The 16,970-nt window shown below is 44.0% G+C and overlaps 2 protein-coding genes across 8 annotated transcripts in view; both read right to left on the bottom strand.

Annotated features, from left to right (window-relative positions):
• The window catches only part of cep112 (centrosomal protein 112), a 148,981-nt gene extending 140,263 nt beyond the window's left edge, over positions 1 to 8,718 (bottom strand). For 3 of the 7 annotated variants that reach the window (XM_088600157.1, XM_088600153.1, XM_088600156.1), the window contains exons 1-4: positions 8,373 to 8,538; positions 6,809 to 6,930; positions 6,141 to 6,331; positions 4,702 to 4,862 (exon numbers count right to left, since the gene is read on the bottom strand). In XM_088600157.1, the coding sequence (XP_088456283.1) occupies positions 4,702 to 4,862; positions 6,141 to 6,331; positions 6,809 to 6,908 (452 nt within the window). In that variant the 5' untranslated portion in view covers positions 6,909 to 6,930; positions 8,373 to 8,538. Of the gene's footprint in view, positions 1 to 4,701; positions 4,863 to 6,140; positions 6,332 to 6,808; positions 6,931 to 8,372 lie in introns of all 7 variants that reach the window. The other 4 variants (XM_088600159.1, XM_088600158.1, XM_088600152.1 and 1 more) reach the window with 2 other exon arrangements.
• A 1,442-nt stretch (positions 8,719 to 10,160) lies between these two features.
• On the bottom strand, positions 10,161 to 15,956 carry LOC148652889 (beta-2-glycoprotein 1-like). The gene is made up of 9 exons (XM_088600132.1): positions 15,867 to 15,956; positions 15,392 to 15,567; positions 14,142 to 14,318; positions 13,377 to 13,476; positions 13,051 to 13,127; positions 12,326 to 12,514; positions 11,357 to 11,536; positions 10,704 to 10,901; positions 10,161 to 10,288 (listed from the first exon to the last, which is right to left on the bottom strand). The coding sequence occupies exons 2-9, from the start codon at positions 15,459 to 15,461 to the stop codon at positions 10,224 to 10,226; spliced, it is 1,056 nt and encodes a 351-aa protein (XP_088456258.1). The 5' UTR covers positions 15,462 to 15,567; positions 15,867 to 15,956; the 3' UTR covers positions 10,161 to 10,223.
• Positions 15,957 to 16,970: the final 1,014 nt, after the last annotated feature.

Raw genomic sequence — 16,970 nt, 5'->3', positions numbered from 1 at the left:
TGTCCTATATAGTCTTGAGGATGGCCCACAGTCTATGGTTTGACACTACTGCACCAGAGCTTAGCTGGCTTTCACAGGGCCTCATACTTATGTCAGCAAAGTTCCCCTTCTGAAAGCCCCAAAAAAATTCTCATCTTAATTGGAGTGCTGCCACCGTGGGACACTGAAATCAAAAGGACCAGACTTCTTGTTTCAATTTTGGTTGAAACGTTTATTTTTGCCCCTGGGGGCAAACTTTAAGCAATTTACTTTTCCTGGAGGGAAACAAAAACAATACTAGTAACTTAACAGGAATACAACATAAAAATTTAGCATTAAAAAAATGAAATGAAATATACTCCCCGCTGCAGTCTGTTCGGGTACTCACAGCAAGTTATCAATTAGCAATGTGACACAGAGTCATAAAAGGAAATAAAGGAAATTGCACTTAAGGATTTCGTCACACAAAGAAGTTCAGGTCAACTAAAATGCCAGCTCCTTGAAACAGTCACCCTAGGCTCCTTCGAAAACCAGCTGGAGTAACCGATGGTAATCAACTGACTGTAATCATAGAGGCAGGCAGAGTAGCCCCTTCTTGTTTATGACACCTCTTATTTCTGGCGTAAAACCAAACAACGACCCCCAGTGTAGCCGGCGTGCCGAATGCCAACAGCATACCCCGATGGGACTGTGGACTCGGCAGGACAGAAAACTCTTGCCTTCTGAAGCGAAGCGAGGAGGTCTGCGTGTAAATATGCCGTCAACCCATATCCTCTGAAGAACAGCCACTTTATTAATGGTAACAGAACAAAAACGCGGAATGCTTATCAAAATTAATTTGCTAACTCCCAATAATCAGGATGAGTGCGCAAGCTCTACAATAACCTTCCTCTGGCAAGGGCTTTGTAATGTGATCAGAAAGACAGACCGTTCTAATGCCAGACACTTTCAGGCACTTCAGACTTTCCCTGAGACGGAGATTAACTTGGCAATGGATTTCTTGCCACCAAAAGGAACCCTTTGATAATCTAGGTTCTGCTGAAATGACGAGAGAAAAGGCTACTTTAAAAAAAGGAATCATTTTCAGATTAAATATATATCAAAGGAACCTTGTAAAAAGTTAGGAGACGCCAATAGACTATAGTTGCATGCCATAATAAATAATTTAACAGAAAAAATACGTGGCAAGTACCATAAAAGACAGAAGTTTTCTTTTCATCCTTGAGAGTGTAGAAAAATGATTGGGAAGACATCAACGCGAGGCAGAACACATTAATCTTCGTTTTCCTCTAGGTTCTAGGTAAGCTGATCTTTGGAATTTCATTCATTAAGAAAGGGCCGATCTCTAAATTCAAACATTCAAAGAAAGCAAGACACTGAGTGTCCGAGCACATGGACAGGCGACACCAATATCCTGCTGCTTCAACCGTTTGCTCAACTCTCTCTCACAACGGTTTTGTCTTTGAAATGAGGGTTCAAGCGGATAAAGGTCTAAACCACTTCTTTTTTTCCAGCTTGCCACTGCTTTTCACCACAAAACACGACCTCAGTTGCCTGGCTGTTCACAGATACACTAATTCTTGGACAGTTGGAGTCGTCCAATAAAGGCCACACACCCTCCAGCACCTCAGCTATCACCAGGGAGCTCTTAAGCCTGCCATAAGCTGGGCGGGCTGGCATGCACATGGCAAAGGGGCTTGTTACCAGCTGCACCATTCTTACAGTAATCACTGGACCCCTTCACATCATCATTATTCAGGGACCACGAGAACGATGCTTTAACCAGAAAGGCAGTTTTAACCTAACGAGTAAATCTCATTTGGATTTAACAAAACCACTTCTAAAATAAGTTTCTTTTTTTAAATACAGGAAGCAGAAACAGGAAAACTTGTCTGCTTCCCTCACCCAGTACTTGGGCTTGCCTAAGGCGTAGCAAGAACTTTCAAGCTCATGAACAAGTCGATTTGGTCGAGGAGGCATGAATGTCCAAAATTTCAACAAACCAGAGACACAATGTGACCATACAAAGTCATACAAGACTGCATAGCAGGCATAATGAGCAAAATAATAGTGCCTCCTCTTACTCTGACCTACTCAATTCAATAACGATCTTGCGTTTTCCCTCTGGACACTACATCTTTAAAGTGGTTCCTCTCCAGAGAGAATTAAAGCATGTTTTCATGACTCAGAAGAATCATGGCTATGGAAATGCAAGTCCTTGGCATCGGACAGACAGCAAAGGACAAAGATCAGACCAAAGAATGGCAAGCTAAGCCAAGACGTTTCTTTGTTTTAATCTCATCGAAATCTCATCGACACAAAACAAAAGGTCTTAATTTTCTCTTTTCAGATTGTTGCCTGTGATCTGGAAGCTTTAAAGGTTTATTGCAAAGACTATACATGAAAGATAAGCCTTGCAGCTCAGACGTGCCAGGGAGCTGTTGGGGGAAAGACTTTAGAATTCAGGAAGGTGTGTACAGCCAGAGGTCCCATCATACCCAGTGCTGAGTCTTCATCACCAAAAGAAATGAGTGAGAAAAAGTCATGCTCTCAGGCAGTCTTGAGGCTGCAGTGTGGAGCACCGACTAGAGCTCAGGACATCATACCAGAGAGTCACAGGTTCGGTTCCCAGGCGAGATTGCACAAGATGTACCTTTGAGCAAAGAATTGACTTTACACAGATTGATGAAATAAAGGCAGCCGGGGTCTGCCAATTGTCACTGGAAATCAGTTCTCTTACAATTAAAGAAGAACAGGAGAACACACTGTAATGTCCTGTTGTCATCCAATCACCCAGTACAACCCATAAACAAAGCTCAGGGAAGTCAGTGGACAGATTTGCATTCCATTACACACCAGTATTAACGAGCGTTTGCGAGCTGAAATGTCTTGATGTTATGTAGATGGAAAAAATAAAGTTGGTTTAATGAAATTCTCTTACGCAAAGAAACAAAAGAACTAAAAACAAAGTAACACTTTCAAAAAATATAACTGCTCACTCAAGGGCAAAGAAATGGATCTGAAACTCTTACCAAGAAGGGCGTTCATGCACACACCGATGCTGAAATACGATTAATAAATTCTTGACACACAATTTGTTACAGAATAGTTCTCGCCTCTTAAGAGCTCCCCTCAAGAGTTGATTATCTGCGCCATTAATGCGAGGAGGAGAATTGACGTACTTGTTGCAGTTTAGTAACACCCATCACAGACAGCTTAATAGGATTTTCTGCGACTTCAGAGAATGCTCCTACTTGCCTTCTGTCTAAAGAACGCAATCCTGCTAAAACCTGGTAATTAAGAGAGGTCCCTCTTCAGCTGCATCTCCCCCTAGTCCTGCCTAATTCCTTATCATCCACTCAGTAAACATGAGGGATGGAGACACTTGTCACTTTTCACAGCCCTGCTGCTTCGGATTCCGACTTCAAAGGAAGTTTTGAAATTATGCCCTTTTTGATGTTGTTGTAATTAATTATATATAATTTTGTTTTAGGAGGCTGCCTTTGGGATAGATTGGAGATTTATTTTTGAATTTTTATTGTTCACACTTTAAAAAAACAAAACAAAACAGTATATGATTCTTTAAAAATAAAAAATAAAACTCCCTATCTCCGAGGGCCTCTATCAACAGGCAACACAAGCTCCACCCTGGGGCCAATCAGTTGATCTCTAACTCCAGATGGTGTGGAAGACTTAATTTTTGAGTTTATGTTGGAAAATAAAAGGTACAGACGAAAAGCAAGATTCTTCACTCATGCTGAGATGGCATATCCTTTAGTGTGTGCCACGGACAACAGACAGCGATAGATCACATGAACAGATGAAAGGAGAATTTAATAATGCATTAAAGAACCATTTGTTTCTTCAAAATGCCCATATGAATATTTAGCATTCTGTTCTCTTGATTCTAAGGTTCTCTTTATAATGCTAATCCTGATATACGTCTGCTGAGCTTTGACTCCCATTCCTCACTAATTACTATGAAACCCAAATCCATTACAGCAAGCACATCATTAAAGCCCATAAACGCTGCACTGTCAAAGGCAAGCATCCCTGAGAGGGGTAGTCTATCTAATAGTGCACAATTGCATGTTTTATAAGAAGCTGTAATTAAGATGTTTAATCAAAGCAGCATTCTAAATAAACAATCATGAGAAAAAAAAACAAATATTCTGGTGGTGGAAAAATGGATGGATACAGCAAGGGAGGCATATAGCACAGATAAGTAGGAGAGTGCATGGTCTTCAAGAAATAACATTTTGAAAAGTAAATTGCCCAAACAAACAAAAAATCACAACTGAGAAAAAAAGCTTCACAATGGTCTATGCCCAGCACCCTTTCCAAATGATTTTTTTTGACAGACAAAAGACAGAAACACTGCTCCTGTGAGGCTGCAGAGACAGGCTGGCCAGGGGACAGGGGGACAGCTCTGAGCGCACAGCTCAGAAGCACAACTCAAGCCGCCTCCCAGACTCCCGCTGCACAGCGGAGCAATCCATTCCAGGTTTTACGAGCTTAAAAACCGTACCGAATACATCTGAGCCTGCGATCCCCATCTCCACGCACCTCTCCACAAGAATGAGGGCTCGGATCCGATATCGCCTGTAGAGCCCGCAGCTTGGAAAACGTGGAATGCACCGGAGTGTAAAAGCGACTCATCTAAGCCCCCGAATCCGCACTGCAGTCTGACGCAGGAGAGTGCCGAAAGGAGAGCCCGGGTACCTGTGCGCACGTGGGGCAGATGCAGGAGACAGAAGTCTTTCCCGGGGGGGCGAGGACCACAGTTCCTCGTTGGGGCCCAGCTCCCCAGTCACCCAGTCAGGAAGTCTCACAGATCCCTGCTCCAGCGGCCTCCCACACAGCGGCTCATCAAAATAGATCGACTTCAAACAAAGAAACAAACTCAACCGTAAAAAAAAATAAACACTACATTTGTTAGCTGTTAAAATTCTTGTGATACATCAGATGGGGAGGGGTGGGGGGGGATGGGTGAGGAATTCTGTGTACTTTCAAAATGATCTAACCTTTCTAATTACGCTTTAGTGAACTGATGAATGTCAGAAAACCACAGGATGGGAACAAAAGAAGATCATTTTGGGTTGTGGGAGTTTGGAACAGGCTACACTACCATGCTGTTGAAGCCGATACCCTGGCTTCTTTCAAGAAACAACTGGATGAGATCCTGGGATCAATTAGCTACTAACTACCAAAAAGGCTGAAGGGGCTGAACAGTCTCCCTTCACTTGTAACCTTTTTCAAGTTCTTATTACAGAGGCCACTGGGCCTCATGGGTGGAGGAACACTGACACCTGGTGGCTAGTCCACGTTACTGCAAAAGAAAGAAAAATAAATGTCCTACAAGTATAAACCACTGTGTACTATATAGAATGATAATAATAACAACAACAAAAAAAAATTGCTTTTCTAGACACTAAACTCCAAACGCTTTATGGGTAACGGGGACTCTCCTCCACCACCACCAGTGGGTTGATCCCACCTGGATGATGTAGCCAGAGTGTGCCAGTACGCTCACCACACCAGCTCTGTGGGGAGGAGAGCGAGTGATGAAGCCAGTTTATGGATGGGATTATCAGGAGGCCAGGACACCCAGATATCACCCCTACTCATTTTGAAAAAGGCCCTGGGATTTTTAATGACCATGCAGGGTCAGGACATTAGTTTTACATCTCATATAAAGGAAGGAGCCATTTTTACATTGTGTCCTCATCACTATATGGGGCATTAGGACCAAAGACTGCAGGGTGAGCACCCCCTACTGGTCCCACTAACACAGCAGCCTTAGTTTTTCCCCAGGAGGTCTCCCATCCAGGTACCGGCCAGGCTCACACCTGCCGAGCTCTAGTGGGCAGCCAGTTGTGAGTTGTAGAGCGATATTTAGTTTAGTTTATTGAACAGTGACAGCCCACAGCTCTCGTGCAACACCAGAGTTAGGTAAAATCTAATTTGCATCTGTAGTCCATTAGAAGGACAGAGCCAACAACATACAAACATATAAATTAAAAACATCTAAAGATATAGCGCATGATAAATGGATTTTACAAAACCATATTTCTAAAACAGATATATTACTATGACTTTCAGGGACAGGAAAAACTCTCCTGTCCGGCTCGTGTTGGTGCAGCACTGCTGTCTGTGCCTACCATGTACGTGGGCAGTGTCTTCAGGCTCCCGGGCTCTGGTCTGTGGGTGAACGGCCCCTCCAGGACCCCCCTCCGCAGCATGTGCAGCAACAGCCGGGCGTACAAGTTGCGATTCTTCCGGCCCATGATGCCTGCGCCGGAACCAGACGGGTCGCACAGCTTCTTGATCCACAGAGCGCAGCGCTGTCGCTCTGGGCGAGGAAGGATTACAAGACGGGAACAGAGCGACAAAAGAGAAAACAGGTAGAACACGGGTTACCACACTCATTGGTTACACATGAGTGTGGGGCGGGGCAGTGGCTCTGTGGCTAGAAGGGTGCAGGTTGAAATCCAGCCGCCGGCAGAGGAACCCTACTCCGTTGGGCCCCTGAGCAAGGCCCTTCACCCCAGCTGCTCCAGGGGCGCCGTATAAATGGCTGACCCTGCGCTCTGACCCCAAGCTTCTCTCTCCCCGTCTGTGTGCCTGTGTGTCTCATGGAGAGCAAGAAATTGTATGTGGCCAATAAAGTGATCTTATCTTATCATTTATAAACACTCCAAACCGAATGGCTGAATAATATTATTATAAACAGGGACAAAATATTTTGGGGCATTGCAGAACATAATGAATTCAGCAAAACATGGCAGTACAGGAGGTTACAGCTGATACCAGTGACATTTTTTTTTACCTGATGTGTGAGGTAGTTTCAGGACATAAGGCTTCATGTCCACCAAGTAGTGATCAAATTCCGAGTCCAGTTTCTCCCACGTGTCCTCTTGGCTACTCATTACGGCCTGTCCCTCTGACAAACTGCCATAAAACAGAGATTTGTATTCACATAACCAAACGCATGAAAAGCATATCATTGACAGTATGCCTATTATGCACACATAATCCTGCATTGCAAAAGCATACAATTAAATTTGAGGAAAATTAATCCACCCCATACACTGCACGGGATGCAACTGTACTGCTAATGTGGTGCCTGTGCAAAGTACTGTGTTGTTTCCTGCTATTATTAAAGGTATCACCAGGGTATTAGATAATTAACTGTTAGACAATTCTGTGAAGCAGCCAGGAGTAACCTGTTGCGAATGGGAGACAATATTTTACACCATCTGAAAGATGGATTCCCTGCTGGAACATGTTACTTCTTTCTGCTTCTCAGATTGGAATTAACCACCACTTGCTCCTTCACAACCAACCCACAGCGACGCAGCTCACTATAGAAAAGAAAGGAAAGAAACCCTGAAAGAAACCAGGGTGTCAGGTTCAACAGCATGCCTGGCCAGCTGGTTCCAGACCCCCACGACCCTGAGAGTGAAGAACTGCGTCCTGTTCTCACAGTTTCAGGCTCTTCCACGGCGTGCCCACTCGTCTCCTCTGTGGATTCCTGAAGGAGTCCGCAGACTTCACTTTGCTACTAACCTTGAGGAACCTCAATACCTTCCCTCTGCTCTTCTGTTCAAGAGTAAAACAGCTCAATTCTTTCAGCCTGTCAGTACGGGACACACCCTCAACCCCAGGGATGTACCAGGCCGGTCTTCTCAGTGTGCCTTCACCCAAAAGCCCTCACTGCTCTGACTCAGATTCACCAGATTTACAGGGTATGCCAGTAAAGCCAACGAAATAAAATAATACCGTTATAAAACACACCCCATTTGATTTTCTAATATGATAAACATCTTAACCAAAATGTTTCTAATCCGTAACCTGCATCCTTTATCTGAGAGAAAGAGTGAGACACAGAGCGTTTCGGGAAGATGTCAAACTCCATACGAACGACCTGACCGCCATTAATCTCAACCGCTTCATGCTGGAGTAGTTCACTGCGTGATGGACAACTTCCTTTAAACACAGAGAGGGCGAAAAGCTGCAGTACTTGGACGGCATTTCGCGTTTTCTATTCAACACAATACAATAAAAGCAAAAAAGGATGCGTCCTGCCTAAAAGAAGAAGTAAGAGCTGAATTAGACAGAATATTCTTAGCATTGAAAGAAGCTAACTTTAGAAGGACGCAATTAAATGAGTATAAAATAAAAAATAATTTTAGTCTGGCAAGTAAATTAAAGCTAGAACTAACGAGGACTACCGCAAAGACCACAAACACAGTCGATATAAGGTTATTCATGAGCTAAACTCGACCACACTATCGTTTCTGCCCGACGAAAACAGGACCCGAAAACATAAAAAAACAGCAAACTGAGAAGCTACATTCTGTCGTGTACATAACAAAATAAAGCATCTTCACCTCTTAGTGAATTTCACTGAACCCGGCGAGGAGTGTAAATAAAAAAAGACAACTCAATATCACTTGCAAGAACTTTGACAGCCGCACAGATTTGCAGCTCCTCACGGCTCCAAACGGTTCAAAACTTCCATCCCAGCCAGCAGCACCGACGTCACATCCGATTTCCGCAAACAAGTGCGCGTCGGTTTCCATGGCGACCGCGGCCCACAAGCCCCGCAGCTCGGGCTGCTTCATGAAGAGCAGGAGGAGAAGGGTCTTGCGGTCATTTTTTTTTCCACCGGCCCTGCGTGTTAATATTGTAGTTCAATTCCACACTTCGTACACTTGAGAGTTCTGCACACAAAAAAAGAAACATTGTGGCCCCAATTCCACCCTGCATGGTATATGTAGATATATATATGCCAGTTCTATATATATATATAGAACTGGCAGTTGGAAAGAGGGAAGAGAACTTGATGGGAAGAACTGAAATGAGGATGTTGAGATGGATTCTGCAGATTTCGATGAAGGATAAGATCAGAAATGAAGAAATCCGTAGACGATGTAGGGTGGTGGATGTGGTTGAGAAGATGCGAGAGGCGAGGTTACGGTGGTATGGACATATCATGAGGAGGGACGTTGAGGAAGTAACAAAGAGGGTAATGGAATTTGAGGTGGAAGGTAACAGAGGAAGAGGCAGGCCTAGAAAGAGATGGATAGATTGTGTGAGAAAAGATATGGAGGTATGTGAAGTGAGTGAGGAAGATGTGCTCGACAGAGACAAGTGGAGAAGAGCAACCAAAGCAGCTGACCCCAGGACAGTCTGGGACTAAGGCTGTGAAAAAGAAGAAGAAGAAGAGGTTTCATCTAATTGATGTTGATAATTGATCATATACAGTAACTATAAATTCGTGGTTTCTAATGGCTCAGGCTTCAATTAGCCAGTGCTCACTATGAAGCTGTGATGTTATGGGTTTTAATTAGTCCATTAAAGGCCGTTCAGAAGCAGCACAGCCGCTGACAGGCCGGGAGCGGGTGACGTCCAGTCAGTCTCTCGCTGTGGGAGACCTGGAGACATCCCGAGCGAGACTGGTCACGCCAGACGAGCAGGCGGGGAGCAGGAGTAAAAGACTAAATCGACTGGCGAGCTGGCCTCGGTCAGCTAGGCGCACGGATGGTCGACTCCAGACAGACTGTACTGTATTGCCGGTTTTCTTCCCAGGTTTTTGCATGCTGGAGACCCGGGAATGTGGATCTTATGATCCTTCATGCATCTCTGAACCAAGCTGTCAGCCAGTCCCAGAGAGGAGTGGGGCATCTTGACAGCTGCATGTCTCCTGCAGGTATCCCCCCAACACACATTAATGATCATTAATTAGCACTCAGTATTAACAGCACAGCGGCGTGGTGGTTAGTATTGTTGTCCTACGGCTGGTTTCCAGGCTGTGGTGCCTTCTGTTTGGAAGTGAATTTATTCTTAAAAAGCTCAGCGTCCCGGCGTCAGCGGAGAGACCGATTAAGTAACCTGAAATAAATGCCAGGTGACACTTTGCACCAGGATAGGACGGTTCTGATCTGCAATTTATCGCCCAAAAGCCCTGTCGGCGAATATCAATACGGATACTGTCTAAACGTCTTACTGATTCTTTTACTTGGAAAAAAAAATGGGAGAGTTGCATTCACTAAAGGACATTTCTTCCAGTTGTTTGTCATTTGAATCTGTAGAACCAGACACAGCTGAAATATTTATAAACTATTGTAGAAATAAAGGGAGATTGGGGGAGAATAAGGAGGTAGAGACATAAAAAGCGGTGTTATAAACACAGTTTATTATTTTTGTTTCATGGTATCGTGAGAGAGAATGATGAGGAATTAACACATCTTAATTTCTGAAGGTAATGACTTGTAATTTAACTTGTATTCAACTGCACCAGGTTCTAGAAAACAAAACACAAGATGTTAATAAATTAGTTGTCAAATTATTACTGTTGCAAATGTTTATCTTTTTCATGTTCTATAACATTTCTGAAACTTTTTCTGGGTTTGAGGAAAATCCAGAAATCATAAACAAAAAAAAACGTTTTACAATGTTCCTGAAAACGGTTTCACTCTTTGTATCCTCGATGTCAAGTTATTATAATGCAGCTAAATGAAAAAATGGTTTAGAATATACCAAACATAGAAGATAGTAACAGCATATAAGAAATGTAATAGTAATAATAATAATAAAATAATAATAATAATAATAATAATAATAATAATAATAATAATAATAATAATAATAGCGCCAGAATGCATCTATAAAAAATATTTTATATCAATGAATACAATTTTCTATTGCCATTCTCTCACCTTTGAAGCATTCTGGGATATTCAGGGTACCATCAACACACTGGGTCACCACTGGGTACCCACACTTCTTTTCCTCATTTTTGCAGTAAAATGCCACATGTTCAGAATGTTGCACTCGTTTCTCAGGCAGGTCTTCAATCCATATCTTTTTACTACTATAAAAGATGCGTCCTCTTCGAATATCAATTATACAGGATGCTGGGTTAAAGACGAAACAAGACAAGACATTATGTTCAAGAAATGGAAGGTCAGCTTTTTGAATTTTGGAGAGAAAGAAAAAGCTTTCTTTGGCTTCTCCAAAAAGTGGGTCCAGTCTATTGCTGAACATCTTCCGCGCCTTCTAAAAACCTGCACATTCAGAGTGAAACTCAGCATCCTACAACCTCTCCCTGTGCCCTGCGGTTGTCAGCATTGATGTACTGTAGCACACACAACTAATCACATCCCAGGTAGATAGTTTTCAAAATATTTGTTCAGCTGCCCTTTTGTGTCTTGCCACAGGTGTAAGACATCGAGCTTACATGTCGGTACAGTAACATCTGAAATACAGTAGATGAACGGCTTTGAGGGGTTTTTCTGCATCATTTAATATTATACTGGACACAGAAATTATGAGGCAGCACTCTGGCTTCTCCAGCGTCCTTCTTACCCACCTCTGCAGACTGGCTTTGCGGACCAGTTTCCCGTTTTCTCGCACTGGATTTCCAGTGGGCCATCCGGAATGAAACTAGGGTTGCAGCCGTATTTAATTTTCTCTCTGTAGCCGTAGTCTCTCACGACAGCGAACGTCATGAACCCGTTGGGTATTCCGCTGGGGAACGGGCAAGTCACGACTGCAAGACACAGAGGGGGAGACGGGCACCTGACCTCTCTCCTCCAGACAGGCTGTTCTGCTGTTCTACTGAGAGCTGGTGTGTGGGGAGAGTATTGGAGCACTGTGGCTGCCGTCACGTCCTCCAGGTGGGGCTGCACACTGGTGGTGGTGGAGGGGATCCCCATTACCTGTAAAGTGCTTTGAGTGGAGTGTCCAGAACAGCGCTATATAAGTGTAAGGAATTATTATTATTACTGTGAATACCCATCCTATACACAGTACATGCGATATGCACGAGACCTGAGGCACCTGTGGGCTTGTTTCTCCTGGCGAGACAGCAGCACAAGGAAGCTGTGAACTGTCCAATTAGCCCTTTGGACAGCCAGTTCATGCCTTCCCACTGGCAGCCGAAACTTGTTGTGATTGGTACGGTGGTTATTGGGAGTTTCTTTTTTTTCTGCTGTGCGTTTAGTATGGTATAACAATATGAACTCATTAGACAGGCACTTGTATTCCAAGTGAGAGAGACCAGATGTCACCTGTGGGCACCATCAACCTGCTTACAGACCCTCTTCTCAGGGGAAACCGGTTCCCTGGCTGAGCTGAGCGCGAGGAGGCGCCGCCGGAGCTGTAACTGGGACATTCCCGCTGACAAGCCCATTTCCCGCTCCTTTCCTGAACCACCAGCCCGCCACGGAAAAAAAAACTAAACCCACAGAAACAGCTTTCCAGCCACCGTCGGAGGCACGCAGGGGCTTTTCCAAAGCACACTGATTGTCCCGGCCAGGAGAGCAGGACCTGTACTCACTTTTGCACTCTGGAGGCTTGGTCCAATTCCCATTCGCCTGGCATGATCCGAACTCATTCCCAAACAGGGCGTAAGGCGGAGAGCACTCATACTTCACCACGTCTCCGAACTGCGTTGTGTTTCCTGTGATTTTCTTGGTGTGGTGGATCAGTCCGTACTGGGGTATGTCCGGAAGACCACAGGTTACGGCTGAGGTTTGCAAGAGACACAGAGCACAGGCACACAGCAGGCCCCTGAATGAGTACTGTCCATATACAGAATACTGGTACCTGTCCTTTGGCACATACTTTATACTGTGATATAATATCAGTTTGTATTCTGTGGCAGATTACAGGGGGGAAGCGAGCAGAAGTAATTTGATCATTTCAATGCAACAACATATTCAGTCAGACTAAAAAAATGGGTTCTGTCTAAGAAACAGATGGTCTATTTCGGGGGTGTATTTATGGATTTTTAAGTAACGAAAACACAACGTTGGCCCTCCACAAATGTAAATTACTTGCAAAAACCGCAATGCTGTTTGCAAGGTAAATGCTGACTGTCTCATGATCTTGAACCAGAAAAAGCACTTTGCTGCTTGGTGTCGCAGCAGTTTCATTCTGCTGAGAGACTCAGTGCAGATCTATTGAAGAAACTCACCACTGCGCCATGCATTGATAAAAAAAAGGAAAATTCCCATTTTGCACTGAAAACCTGTATCGCCGAGCGACCGGGCAAGGGCCTACTTTCACAAACGGGCAGCGGCTGGCTCCAGGTCCCGTCATGCTGGCACTGGCTGGTGTGGGCACCCTGAAGCACGTACCTGCGGAAAGAGGGCAAAGAGGAGGGCTCAGGCGAGCAGCTCCGGGCTCAGGTCTAGATCGAGCCCTGCTGCCCAGAAAGCTTCGTTTGAGCTCCAGCAGCCGACTCCGTTCTGGACCTCGGCGTGGGGGGGGGCCCTGGGGAGAGGACACGAGTCCCAGCATGTTACTGGCCAGGAGCGGGAGCTGCGGTTTGCCTGTGGGTACCTGGTGTGGAAATGGTTTCTCAAAGTGCCGCAGCCCCTCCTTACCCTTCGTGGCAGGTAAAATTCACGACGCTCTGGAAGCTGATGTCGACGGGAAACTGGATCTGTCCGTTCAGCAGAGGTCCTGGTACGGGGCAGGATTTTCCTGAGGAAACCAGGTTTTTTGTTTTTAAACATCAATCTAAACTGCACCAGTTCAAAAGCAAAAGCAAATGTGTCATGTTTATTCAGTAGCTGAGTCAGGAGTTTTATTTTACACCCCAAAAAATAAAAGCCAATCTGATTTGTGCAGAGAAGCAAGTTTCCAAAAATAAGAGAACTGCAGGACAGAGTGGAAGAAGCCCTGTGGTGACTGTGCTCTCCTCTTTACGAAGGGCTGCCCTGACTGCAAGCCAAAACCAATGTTATATTTAAAAGTAAATTACTTTTATTTTGAATTTCCCCTGGAATTTCACAGTTGTACAACAGCCTGTTTTGCGCTGTAAATACATGTAACTGAACAAACAAATAACCTCGACACTCCACAGAAGCAGCAGCTCCGGCCAGGAACGATGGAGTCACACCTCCATTTCACCACCTGACCTCAAATTTCATGGCGCTTGGTCTGCCAGAGACCTCTTGCTCTGTCCCAGTGGGCAGTGTTTTTTTACCAGTTAACCGTGGCCTGGGGAGTCACACATTTCACTGCACATGTTAAGTGTGAAGGTCTGCCATGTGCTGCTCTGTTTCAGCGTGTTTACGGAAAGGCCTGCCTGCGATGTCGTTGCTGCAAACTGAAACTGGAGATTTCCGATGCGGTAAGAAACTCACGGGAGCACTTCAGAGTGGGTCTGCTCCAGGCCCCCGACAGGGTGCAGACCACCTTCCTGGAGCCCCCTGTGGTTTTGTATCCGGGCTTGCAGGTGTAAAAGGTCTCCTCTCCGGCCTCAAACACACGCCTGTCGTCTTCCATCTCCGCGTTCTCTATCAGTGGGGGGCGCCCACACACTGCAGATGCACAGCCAATACAGTGTGATGTTAATCTGCACGGTGTGCTTTCAGAAAAATATTTTACTACTCTTAGATGTTAAACGTATATTAGGACACTGTTGCAACGCAGTTGACAAATTCTGGTTACAAAACCTTTATTTTACATAAGCACAGCAGATATAAGACAAAAAAGCTCCAGCTGAAACTGTGACATTGGAGTGTAGAGCATTAATGAAATTGTTTAATGAACTCTAATGTCTTTCATTTGAACTTGCATAGCTTTCTTCGTGTTCAAGAAGGAGGACAGGCGACCAGCCCAGTCCAGTCGTTATTTAGCTGACCAAAAGACTGTGGGTCATTGTTATCCATTCCATTTAATAAACGTCACTAATTCTTTCAGTCCGTTTACCGATTTGAGGTGCCTGTGGTTTGAGCCATTATCTTGTTATTTGTAAAATAGTTGTTCTTAATTTTCTAAAGAGGTACTTATCTATTTCAGAAAACTACACCCATGGAGTTCTTCCAAGAAGAAAATTCTCTGGGCATAGATAGACATTCCACAACTTTAATAACTTTATCCCAGAATCCTTTCAGAACAGGACAGGTATATAATACATGTGTGTAATGAGCTTTAGTCTCGCCACAATTTTGCCAACAAGCAGTTGTGTTTCTTGTATTATTTTATTATGTTTTTAAAAATCTCATCTGAGTTTTCCATACATATTCCCTCCAAAACCAAGAGTTAGTTGTCTTAAAAGTATTCAGAGAAATCTATTTTCAAACATTAGAAAGTAATTCTGCTCGTAGCTCATTTTCCCATTTGGAAATCACTTTAATTTCTCCTACACTTAATTCATCTCACAACAGATGACTTCATTGACCCAACATATTCTTAATGTTTAATTTATCAAACAGTTTTGCTACAAACTGAATCAAAGGATGAATTTCATCAAAGGTCTTCTTGATTCCCTGTATCTTTGTAATGTAACCTCTGATTATATTTATATAATATATAAATATATATATTATATACAAGGTCGCTCATGGCTACAATACTGCTCAATGAGAAGGCCAGCCAGGACCTACTGTACCTTTGACAGCGTTCGCTGAGGGCTGGAGGGAGACCTCGCAGAGTAACAGCAGAGCTAGTCCCCACAGCATCTTCCTTGGCAGGGCTGAGGACACAGTCGCAGGCACAGGGTCTGTCCTCTCCGGGAGAGCTGAGCCGAACTAAGAGATCAGCCTGCTGACACCGCTGTTTGTCCACCTCAGATGAGCCAACAGATAAGAGCAGATAAGCCTAGCCAATCATTCCATAAAAACACCAACCGCAAACACTGCTGCAGGGCACACAACAACAGTAATAGGAATAAAAATCATCTTCAGGCACATAAGTACAGTATAAGGATACTGAACATGTCTAAACTGAAAATAGTCCATTTTCAGGACTAAATAAAAAATAACTTCCAACTTAATAATGAATAATTCTGAACGATATGCATGTCTAGAAAGCAACATTCTTCAGCACAGATTTAAAATAGCGCCCCGCTTGAACTCAGCCTCCACCTTTTCTTCTAGATGTTTCTAAATTCTTCTGGACATTAAAGTACTATAAGAAGTATCACCCAAGGGGTATCCTTTCTCTTCTGAGTTGAACAGGGGCCTAAAGTCCAAACCACAGTTGTATTTACCCAAAGTTGAAAAGTAACTCTCTTGAAATCAATATTTTTTAAAGGCAGCAAAAGAAAGCAAAACACCTGGGGTCTGCCTGCATGGTCAGTAAAGCCTGCTCTTTGTTTGCGTCCCTTAATACTGTGCTGGCACCCACAATCATTAAAGATACAGGCTTTGGGAGCTGCAGTTTTCTCAGATCAGAAACTTCTGTGTATAAAATAACAGACAGCACTGCGGTAAACACTATATCATCTGCCCAGAGGGAGAGCAGGCAGAGCTGGTTAATATTAACACCAGCCCCTCAGCTCTGTGACGTGCCCATCAGCTCAGCACAGCTCCAAGATGACAATCAGATGAGACACAGTGAGAGCTGGAAATTGTTGGCTGCTTAAGGTTTAAAACACGTTTCCTCTTATTTGCTACTGAATAAATCAATCGTTCCAGAGGAGCAGTTTATCTAAAGATACTGAAAATATCTCCTAATGTATCCTAATACGCACATATTGACTTATTCATCTATTTTCTGTTTTTCATTATTGTTTTTTAACTTTGATTTGACTCGGCAAAACTGGTTTGATTCCCAGTGACACTGGTTCCCAAACTCTGTGGGACTCCGGTACAGTCCGAGGAGCCCCCAGAAGATCTGGGAAGTATTTTAAATTTTAATAAGCAGTTTTCCTCTCGTTCGTGTAAGTGCCTTGGCTAGGTACAGCATTTAAGATCTGGATTGTCCTCTGGAATCAGTCCAGGGAAGAGCAGGCAGATACTTTCTGGAGCTCAAAGGAGACAGGCAACAAGAGCTGGACCTTTTTTAGTTTTGAACAGAGGAGACAAAAAGACTAAAAGGGAAACTTGTACCCGAAGTACCCGAAGGCCCTGACAAAGCGAGCCCAGTGGATCTCTTCTGATCCAACAGTGAAACACAAACCAGCAGACACAAGTGAAAACTGTGGACAGTACATTAAAGGCGAGTGTTTATCATGGTACAAAATACAC

This window comes from Lepisosteus platostomus, chromosome 11 (assembly GCF_059453375.1).
Source record: "Lepisosteus platostomus isolate fLepPlt1 chromosome 11, fLepPlt1.hap1, whole genome shotgun sequence".
In the NCBI taxonomy this organism is placed as follows: Eukaryota; Metazoa; Chordata; class Actinopteri; order Semionotiformes; family Lepisosteidae; genus Lepisosteus; species Lepisosteus platostomus.
This window is presented reverse-complemented; position numbering and strand designations above follow the sequence as displayed.

Excerpts from the sequence above, each read along its gene's own strand:
- LOC148652889 (XM_088600132.1), bottom strand. The coding sequence starts at position 15,461 with ATGCTGTGGGGACTAGCTCTGCTGTTACTCTGCGAGGTCTCCCTCCAG. Across the intron at positions 12,515-13,050 it reads GCCGCTGCCCGTTTGTGAAA|CCGTAACCTGTGGTCTTCCG; the intron begins GTAGGCCCTTGC and ends TGCAAACCTCAG. Across the intron at positions 10,902-11,356 it reads CGCAAAGCCAGTCTGCAGAG|CATCCTGTATAATTGATATT; the intron begins GTGGGTAAGAAG and ends TCTTTAACCCAG.